At 45.3% G+C, this 22,403-nt stretch overlaps 1 protein-coding gene across 1 annotated transcript in view; it reads right to left on the bottom strand.

The window, feature by feature from the left end:
• LRSAM1 (leucine rich repeat and sterile alpha motif containing 1) overlaps window positions 1-22,403 on the bottom strand; it is a 331,526-nt gene that overhangs the window by 92,155 nt on the left and 216,968 nt on the right. The window contains exons 15-16 of the mRNA XM_086921200.1: window positions 21,307-21,377; window positions 11,775-11,874 (exon numbers count right to left, since the gene is read on the bottom strand). Of these exons, the coding sequence (XP_086777326.1) occupies window positions 11,775-11,874; window positions 21,307-21,377 (171 nt within the window). The remainder of the gene's footprint in view (window positions 1-11,774; window positions 11,875-21,306; window positions 21,378-22,403) is intronic.

Below are 22,403 nucleotides of genomic sequence, written 5' to 3'. Positions count from 1 at the left end.
CTCGCTGAACTCGCCCTCTTCCTGAATGAAACTTAAGAAATGGTTTATGTTTCTTGTAGACAAAATGGTTTCATGATGGTTCTTCGTAAGAGTTTGCAATGAGACCCCATGTTGTTCTAGTGTACAGAGGACCGAAACCTACCTGGTCCAGATACACTTTATAAAGATGTTAAATAAGGATTATGTTACTTACCTTGTAAGCATCTGTTCTTGGCTTGTGCTGCTATAGCTTGACATGCTTTGCATAAGTCCGCCATCTAGTGTTGAGCTCGGATGATTACAAGTTGTTTGTTCCAAGAAGTATTCTTCAGGACACAAGGCTGAATGACTCCTCCACTTGGGAATACTGCACGTGGACATTAACGTCATCTTCAGATTGCTTTGCCGCAGGTAGGTGAGAATGTAAGGAATCCCGTGTATGTAAGCATTGAGATGGCCATGCGTTGGTATGAGATAAAGTATATAAACTGCAATCTACACAAAAACTTGGGGAGGAGGGATGGCACATGTGAATCTACAGCACTACATGTCAAGAACAGATGTTTACTGGGTAAGTAACAATCTGTTCGAGGCATGTGTGCTGTAGATACACATGCTTTGCATGGACTGTAAAGCAGTCCCTCTCCGTAGGCAGTGGTTAACTTGTGGGGGTTGCAGTTGTTTGAAAAAGAGTTTGTACCTTTGCTTGAAGAGGATTAACGTTTTGTGTCACAGAATATAACAAAACGTTTGCATTTTCCTGCATAACATTGCAATGCAGTGGGTTTACGAGCTTCTTTAGGAATGTTGAGACAGTCTTGATGCAAATTTAAGTATCCAAACTCTAAGATTTCAGGAGCAACATTGCAAGATTAATTTGTTTGGGATTGGGATGTCAGTGTTCCATGGTTCTGCGTGAGAAGGTCCAGGTTGAGGTGAAGCGTCTCGTGTGGTACTAGAGATAGTACTCAGAAGAAGCTTACGCACAATCTTAGTTTAAATCTTAGTTATTAATAGTTTTGATTTGTTTTTGGGGTTGCTTCAGGGGTGAAGTTTCCACCCTCTAGCTAAGTCGGGTACTATGTTTTGAATCGTTCTTTCAATATGCTTGGTTGCATCCCCCTGCATGCACTCTCCTAGTCTTGTCCTCCTCTGAGGATATTTAATGATTACAGCACTTTCAATGAATTATTTCACTTTTGAATTTTAATGAAATTTTAATTAGCATCTGATTTACTTCATTTCAATTCTCATGATTTATTCTCATTCCAAAACCTTATTTATCTCCATAATGCTCCAATGCATTTCGAGCTGCAATTGCTCTTCATCAGGGAGCTATTGCTGTGAATAGAATCATTACACACAAACTGTTAACATAAATATATGTAGATACGAAGTTGTACATCTATGCATTTCTGTTTTTTTGCATGCATTTGGCACACATGATTTTTAGGTTTCGCCTGGTGTCCACTGCGCAGCAGGTTTCGCGCAGGCGAAATCTTTTGAGTTTCAGTATGGGGCTTTAACCCACCTCTCTGTTCCATTGGCTAGCTCCATAAATGGAGGCTAGCCATTGGAACAGAGATGCGTCAGTCATTGTCCGAGCAGATTCGTTGGCGTTCCGGGGATTTTTTCGCTCTCCGCCGCTTTGTGAACGTCATTGTGGCGGTGGTTGGTGTTTTTTTTTTTTTTTTTTTAAGGTTTGTTTTGGTCATTTCTCCGAAGATGGCGGCCGGGCAGTAGCTTACTTGAGAAGCTCCGCAGTGCCGTCTTGAACCAGCGGACGTGGCCGCTCCAGGATGCCGGTTTGAAAGTTTCGAGTTCCTACGCCGTGGGCTTCTGTCAGCTTTGATAGAACGTGCCCAGATGATATTCTGGACTGGCCCAGCTGTTTCAGGCGTGTGGTATTGCTAACATCAAGCATAGCTTCAGTCTGCAATGCTCGCTGTCCGTTCCCAGCTTATTACATGCCTATTGTGTTTAAAATAGGTTCTGCTGCGCTTTCCTCATTTGCTCCGAGAAATGTCCTTAAATACACCTCGGAATTCATCTCAGGAACCCGGAGTGCTCGTGTTTGCTAATCATAAGTCACAGTGTCTCATGTTGATGCCTCTCAGAGAGCGGCTCTTGTGGGGTGGCCCGACATCGCCACTTTAAGGAGCACACTGTAGCAAGCAGGAGGAAAGGTCATCTGAGGACACGGCGCTGATTCTCAGAAACCGTGTAGCTGCTGGAACATTGAGCTCTCATTCAATGCTGCACGTGAGCAACCTGCCCCGGATTGAGCAGAGCCTGCCCCAATTTTTGCAGACACATAAAATGGGGGTGGGTATGTTTGGTGGGGAGAGGGCTTTTCCAGAATAAATCAAAACATTGCCTGATAATGTGGAATTTTATGAGCACGCTGCTTCTGCTGTCATGTGCCCAGGCATCACAGTGAACATATGTGGACTGCAATCGCATTACGTCACCCATCCAACGTTGTGTAACAGGAACTATTGGCGTTTCATTTGTTATGTGATTAAACAAATAACATGATCAATGTTGAAGCCATTTAAAAAGCCACCATATGTCTTTATAAGGGAATGGCAAACAAAGTATATGGATTTCACCGGTATTCGATACATCGCGTTTCGAGTGAGGAGCCGAATTCAGAGCGCTGCAGCAAGCTAAACTGCCTCTATGCGCTTGCTGCAGTGCCCAGTGGGACGTAATCCTGGCGTTCACCCTTTTTACAAATACTCCCAAATGTTGGTACCAATTGGAAAATAAATGAAGAGAGAAAACGTAATTTGCCCAAGATCACACAATTTGGTCTGGTGGTTAAACTGGGAATAGAATTCACATTTCTTGGTTCCTATAGCTACTGGACAGCATTTCTTCTTGTGCGAGGAAGTGATGTAATGCATTTGCAGTATCTGGGTCTGGGCAATGCCCTGGTTAATTGCTGTGGAAAAAAGAATTAGGCGTGAGGTCCAGGGTCCTCTTCCCTGGGTAAAGGACAAGTGCGGTAGGTCAGTTAGTTTTTCACACCTTACGTAGTGTATGGACAAAATAGAAGACACGTTCCCAACCCCGACCCCCCCACCCCTCGTCCTTGTGTAATAGGCACATAGAAATGTAATTAAACCTCACCAAACTTCTACTTCTTAATGCATGCCATCCCATTAAACGTTTTGAAAGCATACTTCCCCCGTCCCCCCTCCCGCTGTCCGTTTGCTCGTTCCCACCCCTCTCCCGCTGTCCGTGTGCCAGTTCCCGCCCCCCTCCCGCTGTCCGTGTGCCCGTTCCCGCCCCCCTCCCGCTGTTCGTGTGCCCGTTCCGGCCCCCCCTCCCGCTGTCCGTGTGCCTGTTCCCGCCCCCCCTCCCGCTGTCAGTGTGCCCGTTCCCACCCCCCCTCCCGTATTCGATACATCGCTTTTCGAGTGAGGAGACGTATTCAGAGCCCTACTCAAGCTAAACTGCCTCTATGCGCTTGCTGCAGTGCCCAGTGGCAAGTAATCCTGGCGTTCACCCTCTTTGCAAGTACTCCCAAATGTTGGTACCAATTGGAAAATAAATGAAGAGAGAAAACGTTATTTGCCCAAGATCACCCAATTTGGTCTGGTGGTTAAACTGGGAATAGAATTCACATTTCCTGGTTCCTATAGCTACTGGACAGCATTTCTTCTTGTGCGAGGAAGTGATGTAATGCATTTGCAGTATCTGGGTCTGGGCAATGCCCTGGTTAATTGCTGTGGAAAAAAGAATTAGGCGTGAGGTCCAGGGTCCTCTTCCCTGGGTAAAGGACAAGTGGGGTTAGTCAGTTAGTTTTTCACACCTTACGTAGTGTATGGACAAAATAGAAGACACGTTCCGAACCCCGACCCCCCCACTCCCCGTCCTTGTGTAATAGGCACATAGAAATATAATTAAACCTCACCAAACTTCTACTTCTTAATGCATGCCATCCCATTAAACGTTTTGAAAGCATACTTCCCCGTCCGTGTGCCCGTTCCCGCCGTCCGTGTGCCAGTTCCCGCCCCCCCTCCCGCTGTCCGTGTGCCCGTTCCCGCCCCCCCTACTGCTGCCATGCCCGCCCCCTCCCGCTGTCCGTGTGCCCGTTCCCACCCCCCCTCCCGCTGTCCGTGTGCCCGTTCCCGTCCCCCCTCCCGCTGTCCGTGTCTCCTGGATGTGCAGTGGATTGCAGTTCACAGCACTTGCCTGGCCCAGTGTACTGTAGTGATGACTGTGTATGGTGGGTGACAGCTGGCTGTGTAATTGGACTATAGGTGACAGCTGTACTGTGGACGGCGGGTAAGTGTGCTGCTTATGATGATTGATTGCGCACTGTTGGAAGCTGGTTGGGAACAGTTACTGTAGGCAACTCCTAGTCGTACATTTTATAGGTGACAGCTGGCTGTGCGGTGTACTAGGAGTGACAGCCGATTGTGCAACATTAGTGACATCTGTCTGCACAGTGGTTGTCACCCAGCTGTGCATACTATGATATGGATGTACATGAAGTAAAGTAACAACTGATTGCATTGTACAGTGCATAGCAGGTTCCTGTGCAAAAATAGTAACAACTGGTTGTGCACCGCGTAGAAAAGTTAGCAAGAGCCGGCTGTAGTTTGCTGCAAGTCACACCTGGATTTGCGTGTATCATGTATGACAATTGGATTTGGTCAGTTTGCGACAGATAGTGAGCAGTTTACTGTATGCGATTGCATTCTGTTTTGTACTCTAGGTTGATGTGTGTAATGCCCCGTGGCTGTAGCTGAGTGCTCAGTATGACACAGATGTCAGCGTGCTCAGAAAAGTATTGTGGTTGGCAGCTAGGTTTTTGTTTTCCAGCTGGTGGCGCTGATTTTGCACTGTGTATCGTGGGTGACGGGCCTGGGCATGCAGTGTGTTTTGGTATAAAGCTTCATGTGTAGGGTATGGTCGTTGAACTGCATATCATAGGATACATAGGTGGGTGCTTGCAGTGTATTTTGGTGACATGGTCTGCTCAGTATAGGTGACATAGCAGAGTGCTTACAATATGTGAACGAGCTAGGTTGAATATATATGTACAAAATAAGCATGCATTCTTTACAGTGTGCAGCTGCCTGCAAATGTGTACTCATTACAGAGCGTTGGTGCACAGTCCTTAACTTATTTTCTGTGCTGTGTGTGTTGGGGCTGTGTGTGTGATGGGGCCCTGTGTGTGATGGGGCCCTGTGTGTGATGGGGCCCTGTGTGTGATGGGGCCCTGTGTGTGATGGGGCCCTGTGTGTGTTGGGGCTCTGTGTGTGTTGGGGCTCTGTGTGTGTTGGGGCTCTGTGTGTGTTGGGGCTCTGTGTGTGTTGGGGCTCTGTGTGTGTTGGGGCTCTGTGTGTGTGGTTAGCTTTTTTTGTAGGTGGCTCTATGTGTGGGTGGCTCTGTGTGTGTGTGGGTGGCTCTGTGTGTGTGTGTATGTGTGGGTGCAAATGCAATAGGTCTCGCATTTGCGAGAAATTAAGCTATTGGCATTGTAAATGACACTGCCATTTATTTATCTGTTTTCAAAACCAACACATAAATAAAAAATGTGTCATTTACAATGCCAATAGCTCTAACTTTTACAAAGGCGAAACCGTTGCATTGTAAATGCTTGTTATGTCTTGCAACGTATATTACGTGAATCTGTGGTTGCCCACTTTATATTGTGACCCAGTGATGTGAATTTAGTTTTTGAATAGAATACCACTGTGTGCTTTGAGTTTTATGAAAAAAACTTGACATTTGCCCGACTGATACCGGTGAGTGAAGCAGTTATTACTTACGAGCTTAGCGAACTCGTCGTTTTCAGCCGCATCGGAAAGAGCTGCAAAAGCGATTAAAAGCGGTTGCGTTAATCAGGCACTAATGCTCGTTTCAAAGTGCGAGCGTAAACTATTCCCTTTCCCACGTTTCCAAACGTTATTGTGAACACTTACTTTCAATCTTTAATGGGGGGTTCCTCTGTATTGTGGAGGTCGTTTTGATTCTCGTAAATGAGATTCATGAGTTTCCTTCCGGTATAAATAACAAAAGTAAACATAGGACTATGTGCGGCGGCCATGATGTAATGTGTATTAACTTCCCAGTGTTAAACTCACTGATGAACATAAATGACAAGCTGCATGTCGCACTAAGTGTGGCGAACATATAGAACATGCTGTCGTGCGAGTAACGTATGTGGAAGCTGCTAAAAATGCGGCGGACACTTAAGAATGTTGTCATGTAATTTAAATGATACGAAAAACACAGTAAAAATATACATGTCTGTGTGAATGACCTAAATAAATATGGTATGTGTTACTGTGTGGGCAGATGTTTTTGACAAACGTTTAAAAGGCAACTAAACATTTTCTCGGATCAGAACAATATTACAATGTTAGCATAATTTATATAATAACATGCTAATGTTGGTCTAAAGATAACAATCGTATTCTGTTAGTTCGTTGAGACCATTAAGTGTACACAACTGTAGTCTCATCATCCAGTGATTCTCCCTTCTATGGAGGTTTTTGTTATTGTCTCTCCCTTCCACTTTCTCAATCTCAGTTGCGATATGTTGTGTTTTGCCTCCATGAAGTGCGTTGCGACGGTGTAGTTGGTATTTTTAGTTCGGATATTAGATTTATGCTCATTAATCCTTATTTTAAATTTTCTTTTTGTCTTTCCCACATATACCTTGCCACATGGGCATTTCAGTAGGTAGATTATGCTTTCGGTATCATATATAGCTGTAAAATGTCATTTGATGTCATTTCCTTTCATGGGATGATTTATTTTGTTTCCTCTGATAATTCCATTACAATTATTACGGTTCATGCATGGTAATGTTCCTTTGGCATTTATTACTTCTTTTCTCTTAGTTTTCAATATTTCACCAATGTCTGTTTCTGGTGTAGGCAAAAATCGGCGTTCGTGAAAATATGTTTTAAAAGTAGTGTTCCATAGTTAGCATAGGCCAATGCTTATTGATGATTTTTTTGAAGGTCTTACTTGCTGTTGAAAATCTTGAAACCATCACTATTCTGGTGTTCTCCAGTTTTTCTTTGCTTTTCAATAGATCCTCTTGGTTCATTTCTGCGCATCTTTGTTTAGCCTTCTCCAGAATAGCTAGAGGGTACCCTCTTAATTGTAATCTTTGTTCCATTTCCATTAATCTTAGAGAGCATTTCTCAGGACTAGATACGATCCTCTTCATCCTCATCATTTGTGATAGTGGCATGTGGGTTTTTAACGATGTTTGGTGATGGCTATTAAAAATGGAGAACTTTGTTCCTATCAGTTTTTTGCGACGGGTATCCGTTTCTAAACTGCTGTCTGTTCTTAAGATTAAAACATCCAGGAAAGTAATTTCTCTTTCTGATATTTCACTGGTAAACTGTATCCGTTCATCTATCATTTTCCATGCATCCAGCGCCATTCTTGATTCTTCGCGTGTGCCTATCCATACCATGAATATGTCATCAATGTATCGGAAATAAGCCTTTATGTGATTTTTCCATGAAGGATTTGATAAGATGTGTAACCAGATTCGCGTACGCTGGTGCTGTGCAATTGCCCATAGATGTTCCCGTGAGCTAGAGATACCATTCATTTTGCCATTTGAAGTAACTTTGATATAAGGTGTAATGTATTAACTCCATCGGAAATACTTGCATTAGCGTTTCCAGGTCTGTACGCATCAGTGTGTATTCCATTGCTTCCAACCCCATAGAATGTGGTATTGATGTGTACAGAAATTTTACGTCTGCTGTACATAGTAATGCTTGCTCGTCAGTATCCAGTTGAATGTCTCCGAGTTTGATTAAAACATCCGTAGTGTCCTTTATGTAGGAACCTATTTTTTTAACATTGGGCTACAGGTATGTGTCAATAAATTGACCTACTGGCTCATTAACACTGCCACATGTGGAGACTATTGTTCTGAAAGGTGGATCTTTTTCATCCTTGTGGATTTTGGGAACCATATATAGTGATGGACTCTTCGGATTTTGTTTTATCAAGAAGTTCTTAGTTTTTTCTTTTATTGTACCCATCTTGTATGCTTTAGTGACTAGATCTTTCAACAAGTTGCGAATTCCCTTGTTGGATTACTCTTCAATTTCATATAGGTGGTGTTATCTGCAATGTGTTCCTTTACACGTGTCTCGTAGTGTGTTCTATTGAGGATTACTAATGCCCCACCTTTATCTGCTTTTTGGCATACAATGTTTGGATTGCCCGCTATTTTCTTTAACGTATCCCAATCCTTTTGTGTAATGTTTTTCTTTGTTATTTTATTGCAATTGATTTGTGATATTACTTGCTTGACTAGTGTTTCAAAAAGATCCAATGTCTTATGGCTAATTGGGGCCATATATGTGCTTTTAGCTTTTAGACCACGTAGTTCATCCGGTGCTCTTGATTCCTGATCTTGTATGAGATTGTCAAAAAAATTCCTCAAGCGTAGCTTTCTCATGAGTATAAACTTCCTGAAACTGAACGGAGATAAGACTGAGGTCGTCATCTTGGGCAAACGTAAGGACCTATGGGGCCCCCGACATTGGCCTCCAGAAATGGGCACTCTTCCTCAACCTGTTGCCCATGTCCGCATCGTCGGTTTTCTTATCTATGAGAACCTTTCCATGCGGCAGCAAGTCGTAAAGGTAGCCTCCACATGTTTCACCATCTTGAGATGGCTATATAAAATTCTCTGGATGCTCCCTGTCTCCACACAAAGGACGGTTGTCCAGGTCTTAGTTATTTCGCGCCTGGACTACGGCAACGTTCTTTATCTAGGGCTAGGTCAGGAAGCTCTTAGAAAGCATCAGGTTGTGCAAAATGCAGCTGCACGTCTTCTATGTCATATCCCGCGTAGAGCCCCTATTTCCCAGTCGCTCCTAGAGCACCGCTCCTTTATATTTACAGGAACTCATTCAAACAAATCATCCTATACGTTCTCTCAGGTCTTCTTATAAAGGCGATCTTGTAATTCCAAGATATAAGTTGGTGAGAATGGGCGGCCGCTCATTCTCCCACTTAGGTCCAAAGATCTGGAATTCCTTACCAAATTCATTTTAAACTGAAACCATTTTTATTAACTTTCGCAAAGGCCTTAAGACAAGGCTTTTTCTACAATAATTAGCTTTTTGTTCTCTATTCAGTCTTTTAAGCTATCCCTTGGCGCCGGAAAACCCTGTGTGGGTAGCTGTGCGCCTTAAAAGTTAAATAAATAAACAAACTCACCTCTAGTTCTAATGGGTTGATTTCAGTAGTAGGAACAAAAGATATGCCTTTCTGCAATCATTTTAATTCTGATGATGTTAATTCATAATCTGAGATGTTAATTACTAAGTTTCTTTCGGGGTCTTTTTCTTGTCCTTCTTGGGCATCGTGGTGCTCCTCGTATTTGGGTGCTCTTTTTCTCTTTCCCCTCCGGGGTGGGTCTCTTCTTTCTGACAGGCCTTGTTCTAAAAAAGTCTGGCCGGAAATTGATTGTTACTTCTCCTTGTGGTACTTGTGGTTGTTCACTTACGATCACTGATTTTTTATGTGGGATTTACATATATTTATGTTAACAGTTAGTGTGTAATGATCATGTTCACAGCAATAGCTCCCTCATGAAAAGCAATTGCAGCTCGAAATGCATTGGAACATTATGGTGATAAATAATGTTTCGGAATGAGAATTGAAATGAAGTAAATCAGATGCTAATGAAAATGTCATTACAATTCAAAAGTGAAACAATTCATTGAAAGCCTGTAATCATTAAATATCCTCTGAGGAGGACAAGAATAGGATAGTGCATGCAGGGGGATGCAACCAAGCATATTGGAAGCACGATTCAAAGACTGGAGATAGTGCCATGAGTGTGGAGAACCAGAGTTGTTGAGCCAATGTGGTAGCTATCATGATGGGCGGGGTTTGCCTGAGTTTTCTGACCACTAATGGAAGTAGTGGGAGAGGTGGAAAAGCATACGCATATATCCCTGACCAGTTCATCCATAGAGCATTGCCTCTGGGTTGATGGTGGTGATATCTGCTTGTGAAGTGTCGGCATTTCGAATTTTCTTTTGTTGCAAACAGGTCTATCACTGGAAATCTCAATTTGTGAAAGTATTGCTGAAGAACATTGGGGTGTTTTTTCCATCGGTGTACTTGCAGTTGGGATCTGCTCAGGAAGGCCGCAATCCGATTGCTTGTCTCTGGGACATGTTCTGATAATATATGAATGTTGTTAATTGCTAACTTCCATATTATCTGAGCTAAGTTAGATAATCGGAGAGAGTTTGTCCCCTCCTGTTTTTATAAATAATACATTGTTGTCATATTGTCTGTTCGAATAAGGACAAATTTGTGTTGTCAGTGAATTAGGAAGGATTCGATCACTAGCTTGCCGCTCTTGGTGTATGAAATGGAGATTCTGTGGCTGGAATCCCATAGTCCCTGAATAATAAGGTTGTGGAGATGTGCTCCCTTCATCCTGTTAGAGTTGCATCTGTTGTTAAGAGTCATTTGTGAAAGTGGGTCTTGAAACAGCCTCGCTTTGGATAGATTTTGTTGATTCCACCATTGCAGAGAGTGATATGTGTCCATTGCTGGGAGAGATAGTAGAGGTCTCATGTTGAGGCGGGCATGTGGGACTATGTTAATACAAGATGAAATCATGCTTAAAAGTCTGAGAAATATTTTGTCTGGAATGCGAGTTCCTGTTTGAAATTGTTGAATTAACGTTAGTATATTGCGTATTCTGTCTGTGTTTGGGGATGCTAATCCTAGATTTGTGTTGAGTGTGGCCCCTAGAAATGCTTGAGTGGAAGTTGGTTGTATATGAGATTTTTGTAGTTTGACAGTAAACCCTAGTAGATGTAGAAAATCTTGGGTTTTTTGAGTGTTTTGTTTGCAAAGTTGTATGTGCTTTGATTAGCCAGTCGTCTAGATAAGAGGAGACATGAATGTTTTAACTGCTAAGCACTTTGTAAAGGCTCTTTGTGCTGTCGTGATTTTAAAGGGAAGAACTTTGAACTGCAGGATGAATTGGTATATGAAAATAGGGTCCTTTAGATCCAAGGTTGCCTTAACGCTTCTTGCGCATAGCACCACAGGGAGAAATAACTCTTCCCTCTAAGTCTTTTCATCTGCCAAATTGTCACATCATCTCTATGTTGTGTTCGGAGGAACATGCACCGCCCCAAGGAGACCTGCACGAGTGAGAGAGGTCCAAAAGGGAAGATCTACTGAAGATCCATTGAGAACTGGGACTAAAACTCTGCTGACCACAGCATCCATAGAATTGTGTTTTTGCCCTCACTGCAAGCTGCTACAGGAGACATCCAGGCTTCCACCGGATGCAGTGATAGGCAAAAGAAATTAGAACCAAGTGCAAAGGCCGCGACTATGCAGCCATCTTGAGCCCCTGACAGCCATATCCCTCCTCCCCTCCAGGACAAGATTATTATGGACAGCTATTCCATTCATATGCAATGTATTAGACAAGCACCATTTTCCCTGTAGTATAATTGCTTGACAGTTGTGCATGGAGTGCTTCTTTGGACACAGAATGTTCTGACTGGAACAAAGTATATTGCTACTGTTTAAGATAAAAGTACCTCGTACTTTATCAAAACATTGCAATCTTAAATGAGAGCCCATTTAGAACCTTAAAAAATCAGTTTGTTCTAATTTATTTGAATGTTTCTTTTGAGTTGAATGTTACTGAGCTGTTCTTGACAACGGGAAGTCTCAATATAAATAGCTAAAATTACAATTGTCATAAAAGGCTGTAACTGACCACAAACTGTCAGCTTTCTTACCTGGAGTAGGCTTGGTTGACCATCTCTTGCCGACGGGATTCGTTAGTCGTTTGGATGAGCCTATTGTTATAACTCTCTGCCAACATCTGCTGCATGGCATCTAAGAAAGAAAAGGGAGGCGATTACTGTCAAATCTCATCAGCAGAGGAAAACCTGGACTAATATTGGATCTGGAAGAAAGCGCATCTGAATGATTTCTAGAAGAAGGCAATAAAGTTAATTAATTACAGGTTAAACCTCCAGCTGCACCAGAGTGAACAACTATAGAGATAGTCGGCACCTTGCAATAGATGTTCAAACCAGGCAGAATACTCTCAATGCTTCTTTCTACTCAGGTTTGTTTGATGCAGTTAATAAACAGTATAAAATGCTGCATATTTATCCCTCTACCAATGCATAGGACACATTCTGCAAGCACTAATTTTGCATAAGAGCAAAGAATCTTTAACAACAATACAAGTGATTAAAGAACGTGGCCCAAACTACAATCATCTGTTAGATGAACATTTACTCTACTCATAAACTTGCAAAACCTTTAATAAGTTACAAATATCAAACACACTTAGTGAAGCTAAGAGGTTTTCAGACTCTGGCACGCATGTTCTGGTCAAACATTCAATCAATTAACACTGAAAATCTACCAGTACCACCCTGACTACAGGAAAACCACACAACATGGATGGCTTATGGCTTGTCTATCCGTTTAATGCCCCAGGTCTGGGAATTTGACTTGGCAAAATTCGTCGAGCCATGAAGAAGACTCTAAAGAGTCAGAGTAATGGAGGATCTCGAAGTTGAATCAAAAATGCTCTCATACAACACAAAATACTTCATATCTTGGTAACGGTCTCAAAATTTGAATTTTGAATTTAAAAATTTTGAATTTAAAAACATTTATTCAGCGCAATTTTACCAAGCGGTTTCATGGCGCTATGTGTGATGCAGTGGACGGCAGCAGCTGGGAGAGGCTAGGCAGTGTAAGCTCGCACAAATAGGAAGGTTTTGAGATCCTTCCGGAACAGTAGATAAGAAGGAGATGTGCGGAGGGCAGCAGGAAGGGAGTTCCAGAAGGCTGGAGCAAGAACAGCGAATTTCGCTCCACCAGCCTTCTGTTTTTTAAAACGGGGGGTAGCTAAAAGAGCCCTATGAGTGTAGCGGAGTTCTCTACCCGGAAGGTAGGGCTTGATAGCTGAGCATATGAACTCGGGGGCAGTGCCCGACCTAGCCTGAAAAGTGAGGCAGCCAAGTTTAAAAAGGGCGCGCTCTCTCACCGGAAGCCTGTATAGTGCTTTGAGCAGTGGGGTGGCCCGATGGTATTTAGGTAGGCCATGAATCAGGCGGGCAGCCTGGTTCTGTACCAGCTGCAGGCGGTGGATCGCATAGGCAGGAGCCCCATTATAGATTATGTTGCCATAATCAATGCATGAGAGTACCATAGCCAGCACAATGATTTTTAAAGCCGAGGGGGAAAAAACGGGAAACGTTCCTAATTATTCTAAGGGAAAAAAAACAAGAAGAGACCACTGAACCGACTTGTGAGTGAACAGAAAGTTGTGAGTTCAGGAGGATCCCAAGGGTTTTAACTTTAGGTACAGGGAGTGGAGGGACACCAAGTGACGGGGGCCAAAAGGAGGGGGACCACGGACTGCAACCACCTCCGGTCAAGACCAGCTCGGTCTTGTCCGGGTTGAGTTTGAGGTGGTTGCAGTTCATCCAGTCCTGAATGAACGTCATGACTGTCTGGACATTCTGGGCGGATGAAGGTGAGTGGGAGAGGTTGAAGATTAGCTGGAGGTCATCGGCGTAATTAAACACTGTGACCTCCAGCTGCTGTAACATAAAAATAAGGGGTAAATGTATACATTAAGCAAAAGAGGGGAAAGTGATGAGCCCTGAGGGACCCCGCACTCCACCTTACGGGAGGCCGCGGTGAAGCCAGCCAGATGGACCGCTTGAGCTCTCCCGGCTAGGAAGGACTCGAGCCATGAGAAGGCCAAGCCCTCTATGCCCGCCGCCCTGACACGGTTGAGGAGGATGGAGTGGTCCACCGTGTCAAAAGCGGCGGACAGGTCCAGGAGGATCAGTGCTTGCGGAAGGTTGATGTCAATACCTTCACGCAGCTCGTCCATCACTGAAATCACCACCTTCTCCGTGGAGTGCAGGGGGCGGAAGCCGGCTTGGCAGGAGGAGAGGCAATGATTTGCCTCTACGTGAGTGCTCAGGGTGGTCGTGACATGGGTTTCGAGAATTTTTGCTAAAAAGGGAGAAGGGAGATAGGGCGGTAGTTGGAGGGGGAGGATGGGTCGGCGTCAGGTTTTTTTTATGATTGGAATGACAACCGCTGATTTATGTGGACTGGGGACAATGCCGTTTCTGAGCGAATCGTTAAGAAAAGTCAGGGGCGGGGTAGGGCAAGCTAGATAGATTTCCCTAAGGATGTGGGCTGGGGCAAAATCCAGGGGGGAACCCGATTTAACCCGATGAAGCAGCGGGGGGAGTGTGTCATCGGTTAACAGCGGAATAGTGGTCAATTTAAGGGCCGTAGAGGGTGGGGAGGGATTGACAAATGTAGGGGAGGGCGGGGTATGTGGATTTTGATTTTGACAACTTTGTCAATGAAAAACTCGTTAAGCGAGTTGCAGAGGGACTGGGAAGGGGGGATAGTGGCCGTAGCACTGCTGGATGATGCCAGTTCATGGACAGTAGCGAAGATTTCCTTCGAGTGGGACTCAGCTGCCATTATCCTGCTCGTATAGAACTCTGTTTTGGCCTCACGAATGCCCTTTTAATAGATTTGTAGAACAGACAAGTAGATTGTCTTTTGCGCGGGCAATAGGTTCTTCTCCAAGCTCGCTCGGCTCTCCTTGCAGCTAATTTCTTTCCTTTTAGGTCTGGGGTAAATCACCGATTGGCTGCGTGGGCCCGTTTGACTGTGAGCCGCCTCAGGAGCGAACTCGTCACCCGCCAGGGTCAGCCAGTTGTTAATAGCGGCCAGCTGGGTAGTAGCTGCAAGGCATGAAAGGTCAGGGCTGGTTTTGGCCAGGGTCGAGCAGAGGGAAGGCATGTCAGTTTTGCCCCATTTCCTGACCCAGGTGTTCTTGGGGAGCTGGGGTTTGGCCATAGGGGCTGGAGCAAGGGAAAAGGTAATAATGGAATGATCAGACCAGGAGCAAGGGGATATTATAGGGGGTGTGGACGGGACATTCAGTGCCCAGATTTGGTCTAGCGTGTGGCCGTGTGTGTGGGTGGAACTGTGGATGAGCGATAAAAAGTTCAGACTGATCATGAGCTCGGTGAACTCTTTGGATTGAAAACTCTCAGCAGGGTCATTAGGCCAAAAGTTGAGGTCCCCTAGGACTAGTACTGATGAGTTGTTGATCACCAGGGTAGCCAGGAGGGCCTGAAAGCTTGAGAGAAAGGAGGGAGTGGGTTGGGGAGGACGGTAAATTAGAACAAAGGTAAGGGGTACCTGGTGGGAAGTCGAACGGGCTACTAGGTAGTCAGGGATAGGAGGGGAGGGGAGAATCTGAAAACTGAGATCAGTACGGGCTATTAGGGCCACTCCTCCGACCCGCTTGCCCTCTGGACGGTCCGCCCGAATGGCGGAATATGAAGGGGGCAATGCGGCTAGCACATTGGGCAGGGAGTCAGCCTTGAACCAGGTCTCTGTTAGGAATAAGAGATCTGGTTCAGGAGTGTCGATGTAATCGAATAGCTCGTACTGATGGTTGACCGCAGACCTGGTGTTTAGGAGTGTGGCCGAGGTGTTAAATACCGGAACAAGGGGGACAAATGGTGACAGGGGAGTGAGGAGAGGCGTAATAGGCAACGAGGCTAGATGTGACACGATCCCGGGGGGGAGGTTGGAAGGGGGGGTGGACAGGCCAAGATACATCAAGTGAGTAGTTACTGAGGGGTCAATAGTACCTGGGGCCTAATACGAGCAAAGCTGAGATGGCGAGTACGTGATTAGACGGGCAGCATCTCGTGCCCCTAGCCCCGGCCAGCCGCGGACAGGCGCAGACGGGCTTAACTCAGGCGCAACTCCGGCGCGCTTTTGTCACGCCCGCTGCGCTCGTCCGCTGCGTTGACACATACTGCCCGTTTAAATAGGGGCGGAGCGGCGGGGGAGTGGCAGGGCTGGGATAGGGAAGTCAGCCCAGCCGAAGATGGCGCCCGCTGCCGTTGGGAGCCCGCAAGCATGATCAGCCCCAGCCGGCAGCTCACCTCTAGGAATAGAAATCAAGTTAAAACCTGCATAACTTTGAAATAGTTAGTAACAGTTTAAAAACACAGTGCGCGGCGTAGTAGCGCCTCCGCTCGCATTCAGCGGGGCGAGATGCAGGGAAGTGGTGGCAAAGCTCTCCTAGCGTTCACCGGTCAGCCCACTGCCACCGGGCCACTGGCAAACACGAAGGGGGAGAGGATCGCGCTCCTAAATAGGGGCGGAGTGGCGGGGGAGTGGCAGGGCTGGGATAGGGAAGTCAGCCCAACCGAAGATGGCGCCCGCTGCCGCTGGGAGCCCGCAAGCACAATCAGCCCCAGCCGGCAGCTCACCTTTAGGAATAGAAATCAAGTTAAAACCTGCATAACTTTGAAATAGTTAGTAACAGTTTAAAAACACAGTGCGTGGCGTAGTAGCGCCTCCGCTCGCATTCAGCGGGGCGAGATGCAGGGAAGTGGTGGCAAAGCTCTCCTAGCGTTCACCGGTCAGCGCACTGCCACCGGGCCACTGGCAAACACGAAGTGAAGTTTAGCATTTTGGATTCTCCTCGACAGAGCACATAAAAAACGATTCCCCCTTATTAGATGCCTTACATGGTCCAACATGCACTGGGGTCACTGATGAAGGCATGCATGAAAACTATTTGTTAATTGGAATTATGACTTATTAAAAGTGTTTTGATTAACACTTTTTCAAATAGAGATACTGTTGAGATATTCCAACAGTAAAATACAAAAATAATGACGCATGAAGCACTGATTAATATACTGAGATTTTAAATATACAGTGGCCAGAACTGGCTGACCGTGGTGGTGCATATGGGAACTATACCCTCCTTCAAAATACCTTGCTTCCATGGATTCACAATGGGACTAATTGTCAATGTGAAACTAATTATTATTGGATTTGTCAGTCTGATTCGGATGTGTTGGACTTGGCCCTTTTTGGCGGGTTCACCCCTAAACATTTTGTCTTGAGTTCTGACATGGTGTTGGTGGTTTTAGGCCTCGGGGCACTTTAGCACTGTGGTCCAGTGTAAAGTGTGTGCGCTCTCTGTGTTACATTGATAAGGTTGGCCTTACCTCCCATAGGAATATCTTGGAGATTCCCTGATCAGTGTGTGTCAGTGGTAATTCCTGGTATGAGAGGAGCAGCAGGGTCAAGTTTAGTATGTAGGAATTTGTGATAATAAATGCTGCGCATTGGTGTGTGCAGAGTTATGATGACTGTCGCAGAAATGCCACTTTTAGAAGTTGGCATTACTGTGTGCTATGTGTATGCGTGCCTGATTTGAATTGCATGTCTGGCTTGTGAGTGACAGGGGCTGAGGAGTGTGTGTGGCTCCAGGAGGGGCAGGGTGAGTGAGCGCCGGGCTGAATAGGACATCTGTGCTGGGAGTAGTGGGAGGGGTAATCCCCTGACTCTGAATAGGATGGTGACTGCCCTAGTGAATGCTGGCCTGCCCCCCTGTGGTGTGCCTAATGACGAGCCCCCACCTGACAAAGGGGAAGAGGAGCTTGCAAAACAAAGTGCTCCAAATCCCCCTGGAAGCAGTTGCATCTGGTTCCCCCATGCCCTGCATTACATACCAAGCAGCGGAGTAGTATAAGTATAGGGGCTGTGACCCCATGTTTGTTCTGTACCTGTTCCTAAACCTGCTGGGGAGGGCTGCTGCTGGGGCCCAGGAGGACCTGCCAGGAGGGCTGTCTCCCTGGGCCAGCATTGCCCCCTTGAGACCTCCAGGACTTCTTGTGGCCTTGGCACCCTGTGAGCGCTATGCGTTCTTTCCTGATTTTTCCCAGAGGAAGAGCCGAAAAGCATGAGCTGCGAAGCGCTGAAGCTGCAGCCCCAGTGTGAGGGAATCCCCAGAGTAGGGATTCCCCCATGATGCTACTCTAGAAGCGGGTGCCCACCCCGCAATGGTGTGTTGTTGAGCGGGAGCCCACCCCACTATATTATTGCTTAAATGGCGGGTCCCCACCTCGCTTGTGCTCTATTTTAAGTGCGGGTGCCTACCCCGGATTTCGGAGAGATCTCCGATGCGGCTCGAGACGCGGCAGGAGAGGAAGTCAGGCAGCGTGATGCCGGACGCAAGGCGAGACTTCCGCCTCCCCGAGGGAAGCGTGAAGAAGTCCGGAGCCTCGCGGTCTTCCCCTTGAAGTCCCAGGTCCCAGTAGGGGGCCCAGGTGAAGTGCAGGCCGCCGATAGCAGCGCGGGGCTCCCGTCACCTAAGGAAGCCCTGCGTGCAGAAGGATTGCTGGTGCTGGTCGGCGGGGCTCTTGTAGCAAAGAGAGAGCCCCGAATCGCGAACAATTTCCCCAGCATCTCGCAGAGAGCCCAGGTGAGAGGGGCTGAGTGGCGCACCCTGTTGGTGCATCTCGAGGCACATTGTCGGTGCCTGAGCGGTCCCACCATGGCAAGCCACTCCAGCAAAGGGGCATCTTTGTTTTTAGAGCCTGTGGGGGTCCAGAGGGCACAGAGGTGCCGGGCCCCCTTTACGAAAAATGTCACAGCTGTGCTGCTCTAGCGGGCAGGTGCCACGTGGGCGCATTTGTTTTTAAGGCCCAGGGAGGGGTCCAGAGGGCCGCGAGGGGCCCGTGCCCATTTGGCCACATTTTGTTATAGAGTCCCTGGGTGGGACAGGAGGGCACAATGAGTGCCAGTGATGATCCCAGCTGTACGGCAATTAGCGTCAACTGCACCGTTTAGCTCTGCGCAATTAGCGTCAACTGCACCGTTTAGCTCTGCGCAATGGCACACTTTTTGCTCTAGCTGCAAGTGGCAGCTAGCACCCTGACTTTCTGGACAGAAGGCATTTGACCCTACAGAAGGCTAGTTGGCCGGGGGGGGGGGGGGGGGGGTCAGAGATTTATGTGATGTTAGGAAATGTGATTCTCTACTGTGATTCATGCCTCTAAATGCGTTTGGGTATGAGATTATTTGCATAATGTGATTATGCTGGTAAGGTTATTTCCTACTGTGACTTTTACCTCTAATGTGAGTGATGCTTAGGAGGTTAGGGTCTAATATGTTAGACTGATGAGGTTGGCGTATAATGTATTTTTGCGCCTAATGCGATACTGTGCATAGTATGGTTTATGTTACAGGATCATGCTGAGGACAGTGTCTGCCAGTGATTACTTACTGTGTTCTATGTTCATAATATGTCCTACATTTACTAAGTTCACTTTGTGATGGTTCTGACAGTGGTCTAGTTGGTCCTGTCAGGTGTACATAATCCCTTGTAGATATTACCTAGTGCCACGTGGCACAATGTATATTATGTGCTTACTATTCTAATGTGTTATGAAAATACAAAGGCTATTTTTTATATAACCTTGTGTGAAGTTCCTTTTGTGGTGTGCCTGGTATGTTGTTGCTGTGTGCTTGTGCAAACGCTTTACACATTGCCTCTGGGATAAACCGGACTGCTCGTGCCAAGCTTCCAAGGGGGTGAACCGGGGTTACCTTTAAAGTGTAATTCCCTTGCCCTGACTAGAGTGGTGATCTCTGCCTGGCTTTGGCGCAAGCCTTAGCCAACCAGAGATCCCATTTCTAACAAGGCCATTACATGGTCCAACATGCACTGTGGTCATTGATGAAGTCATGGATGAAAACTATTTGTTAATTAAAATCATGACTTATTAAAAGTATTTTGATTAACATTTTTTCAAATAGAGATACTGTTGAGAAATTCCAACAATAAAATACAAAAATAATGACGCATGAAGAACTGATTAATATACTGAGATTTTGAATATACAGTGGCCAGAACCGGCAGACTGTGGTGGTGCATATGGGGACTATACCCACCTTCAAAATACCTTGTTTCCATGGATTCACAATAGGTCTAATTGTCAATGTGAAACTAATTATTATTGGATCTTTCTGTCTGATCGAACTTACATCAGGTATTAGAATTTTCTTCAAAATGATTGGTAAATCGGAGCTAAAGAATAGCATTAGAATGAAAGGAACATATCAAACCCTAAACGCTGTTTATCACACCTCCCTAATTAGTTAGCCTAAAACTCCCGGTTTTTCCTAGTGCCATTCTTACTGAGCATTCTAATACCTCCTGCACACTAGTTGCACAACCTTTTTTGGCAGCATGTCGCCGCCATCCCACTTCTCTTTCCCTCCATATTAACTGAACTGAACTTGTATACCCAAAGGTTCACAGCCTCACTACCGACCTGGTTAGGGCACCTCCCGACAGATCCCAGTGTTGGATAATCAACATTTAGCTGAACTCAATGCTCTCATCTGCAGTGTTGGACAAATTAGTATATGCTCCTTTTTAACGTCTTCGGTGTGGAAAGTGAAGGCTGAATAAGGTAGTTTAGCAAGGTAAATTCTATCTCTTATTAACAAGCCCCATAAAAAGTTAAAGGTTTCCCTTTATGCTGCACAATGCAGAGCAGAAACCATGTGACTATTTGCACATACACCAAGAAATACAGGGAAATAGTCTACAGAACCTGCACACATAAAGCAAGTGCTTGTGTTAAACAAGCACCCTTTATTTATTTGCAAAGGTTTATGCAATCTGAATGCTAATGTAATTGACTTAAATGCAGAGACCCATCAAAACACACAAACAGGGGCTTGGGGTCATATAACACCCTGACTATCTAAGTCTGAAATACCACAACCAGGTTTTTCTTTTTACTTCCCAATCCTCAGGGCCTAACAAATAGCACTCAAAGTGATCACTTTACCAAGGTCACTGTAGCCAAGTTCATTCAACCTATGTCCTCCTGACCTGGGGAAATACTCATCAGAAGTGGGGGCACCATCAATAAAATACAGGGGCACATTAGAAGTGATAAAGAGCTGTAATGCTGTCAACTAAGCAGGATGTGCCCTTTAGACGAGAGAGAGAGAGACGGTAAATGGCTGTTTGACACAACAGACCTTGAGATTCTCATCTATCAGCTAATGGAACCGAGGACGATGAGCTGCATGTTACTATAATAAAAGCATAAGAATTACTATGCATTCACAACTAAACTCTGTGCGTGAGCAAACTGGTATTTTATCAGTCTGCCAATGCCTACTAGGTGTTGACCATTGACAATTATTGATCACAACAGAGCGCTAATCCTACTTTTCACGTTCAGGTCAGGGGTCCAGTTACGTTCAACATGTCGATTTACCCTTCTATCCCAACACCTCCTATTTAGATGTGTTTGTTTCATATAATCATACAAGACCAGACGGAAAAGGAATTTGCATAGAATTATGAAAACATTACTTTAAAAAAAATCCTACAATATATAATTTCCCTTATGCAGCTAGACTTACGAGCCACGTCTCTTCTGTGCAGGTTGTCAGTCTCTTCCTGTGTAATTGCCATGAGCTGTTCCATCTTTATCCTAAGAGATATCAGACAAAATTAGCCATACCTACTAACCGACTAAGTCACAGCATAATGAAACAAATAAACAACCTAAAATTCAAGATCGAAGGTAGCTCTGCATCTAGAACAGACAGACCTTGAATACTTTATTAGCAGTACCATAAAAGAAATGTGGTCTGAAGGCCATTTGTGGACTTTTCCCACAGTGCAGAAGGCAAAAAGTGGAGATGATGAAATGTTCAAAGTAATGAAACAGGTACAGAAACATCTAATTGAAAACATTAAAATATTTGTGGGCTCTGGAAAATCTAACTTGAAGGAATTAGGGGAGAGAGAGTACAGTTGAGCTTTAAAACGAGGACAAAGGCAGTTTCACGAACATTATCTTTGGGACACTGTTCACAACAAACTCTTCATCAATGCTGCAGTACAGTACAAACAGTCATCAATCGTGCAGGTTCTGCAACTGCCTCCTGCTATGAGAGGAGAGACTTTGTTTGGCACTAAATTTGGTCTCTAGTCCAACATATCCTGCGTGGGTGCTCGGAATCAGTCCAGGCACCTCACCCAACGTTTATGTTGTTCAACAAATGCGCAGAGCCGACAGATTAGTGGGAACTACAGGACAATCTACATGTACCCTTTTCTTTTTGCAGGTCTTGCAGGGTTTGAAAAGGGCTTTCCTTGCTGTAGTAGACAATGTAGGAGAAGTAGAAGCAGCTTTTCAAGATCTGGAAGTAGAAAAGCTGAGCAGAGCTCTGGGAGACTCCCTTCACACACAACCTGCAGTGAAAATCTGAAGGAATCAGCCTCTCTTTGGAAGTATTCTAGAGGGTGCTATCGCCCGATTGGTTAAGGTTTGAAGTTTGGTCCTTTTTTTCAAAAGGACATAGATAGGATATCTAAGGTATTGTTCATTGACATTGGAGCCTATTATAGTGATAAACACAGCTTTACCATGGTACCGTAGGAATCCCACTTCGACAATGGGAAATGATACAAGTATTTGAATCTATGCAAGATCCAAAACTAGAGAAATATA

The sequence above is a fragment of the Lissotriton vulgaris genome, chromosome 5, assembly GCF_964263255.1.
Source record: "Lissotriton vulgaris chromosome 5, aLisVul1.2, whole genome shotgun sequence".
Lineage (NCBI taxonomy): Eukaryota > Metazoa > Chordata > Amphibia > Caudata > Salamandridae > Lissotriton > Lissotriton vulgaris.
Note: the sequence above shows the minus strand (reverse complement) of the source record. Positions and strands in the feature narration are given on the sequence as shown.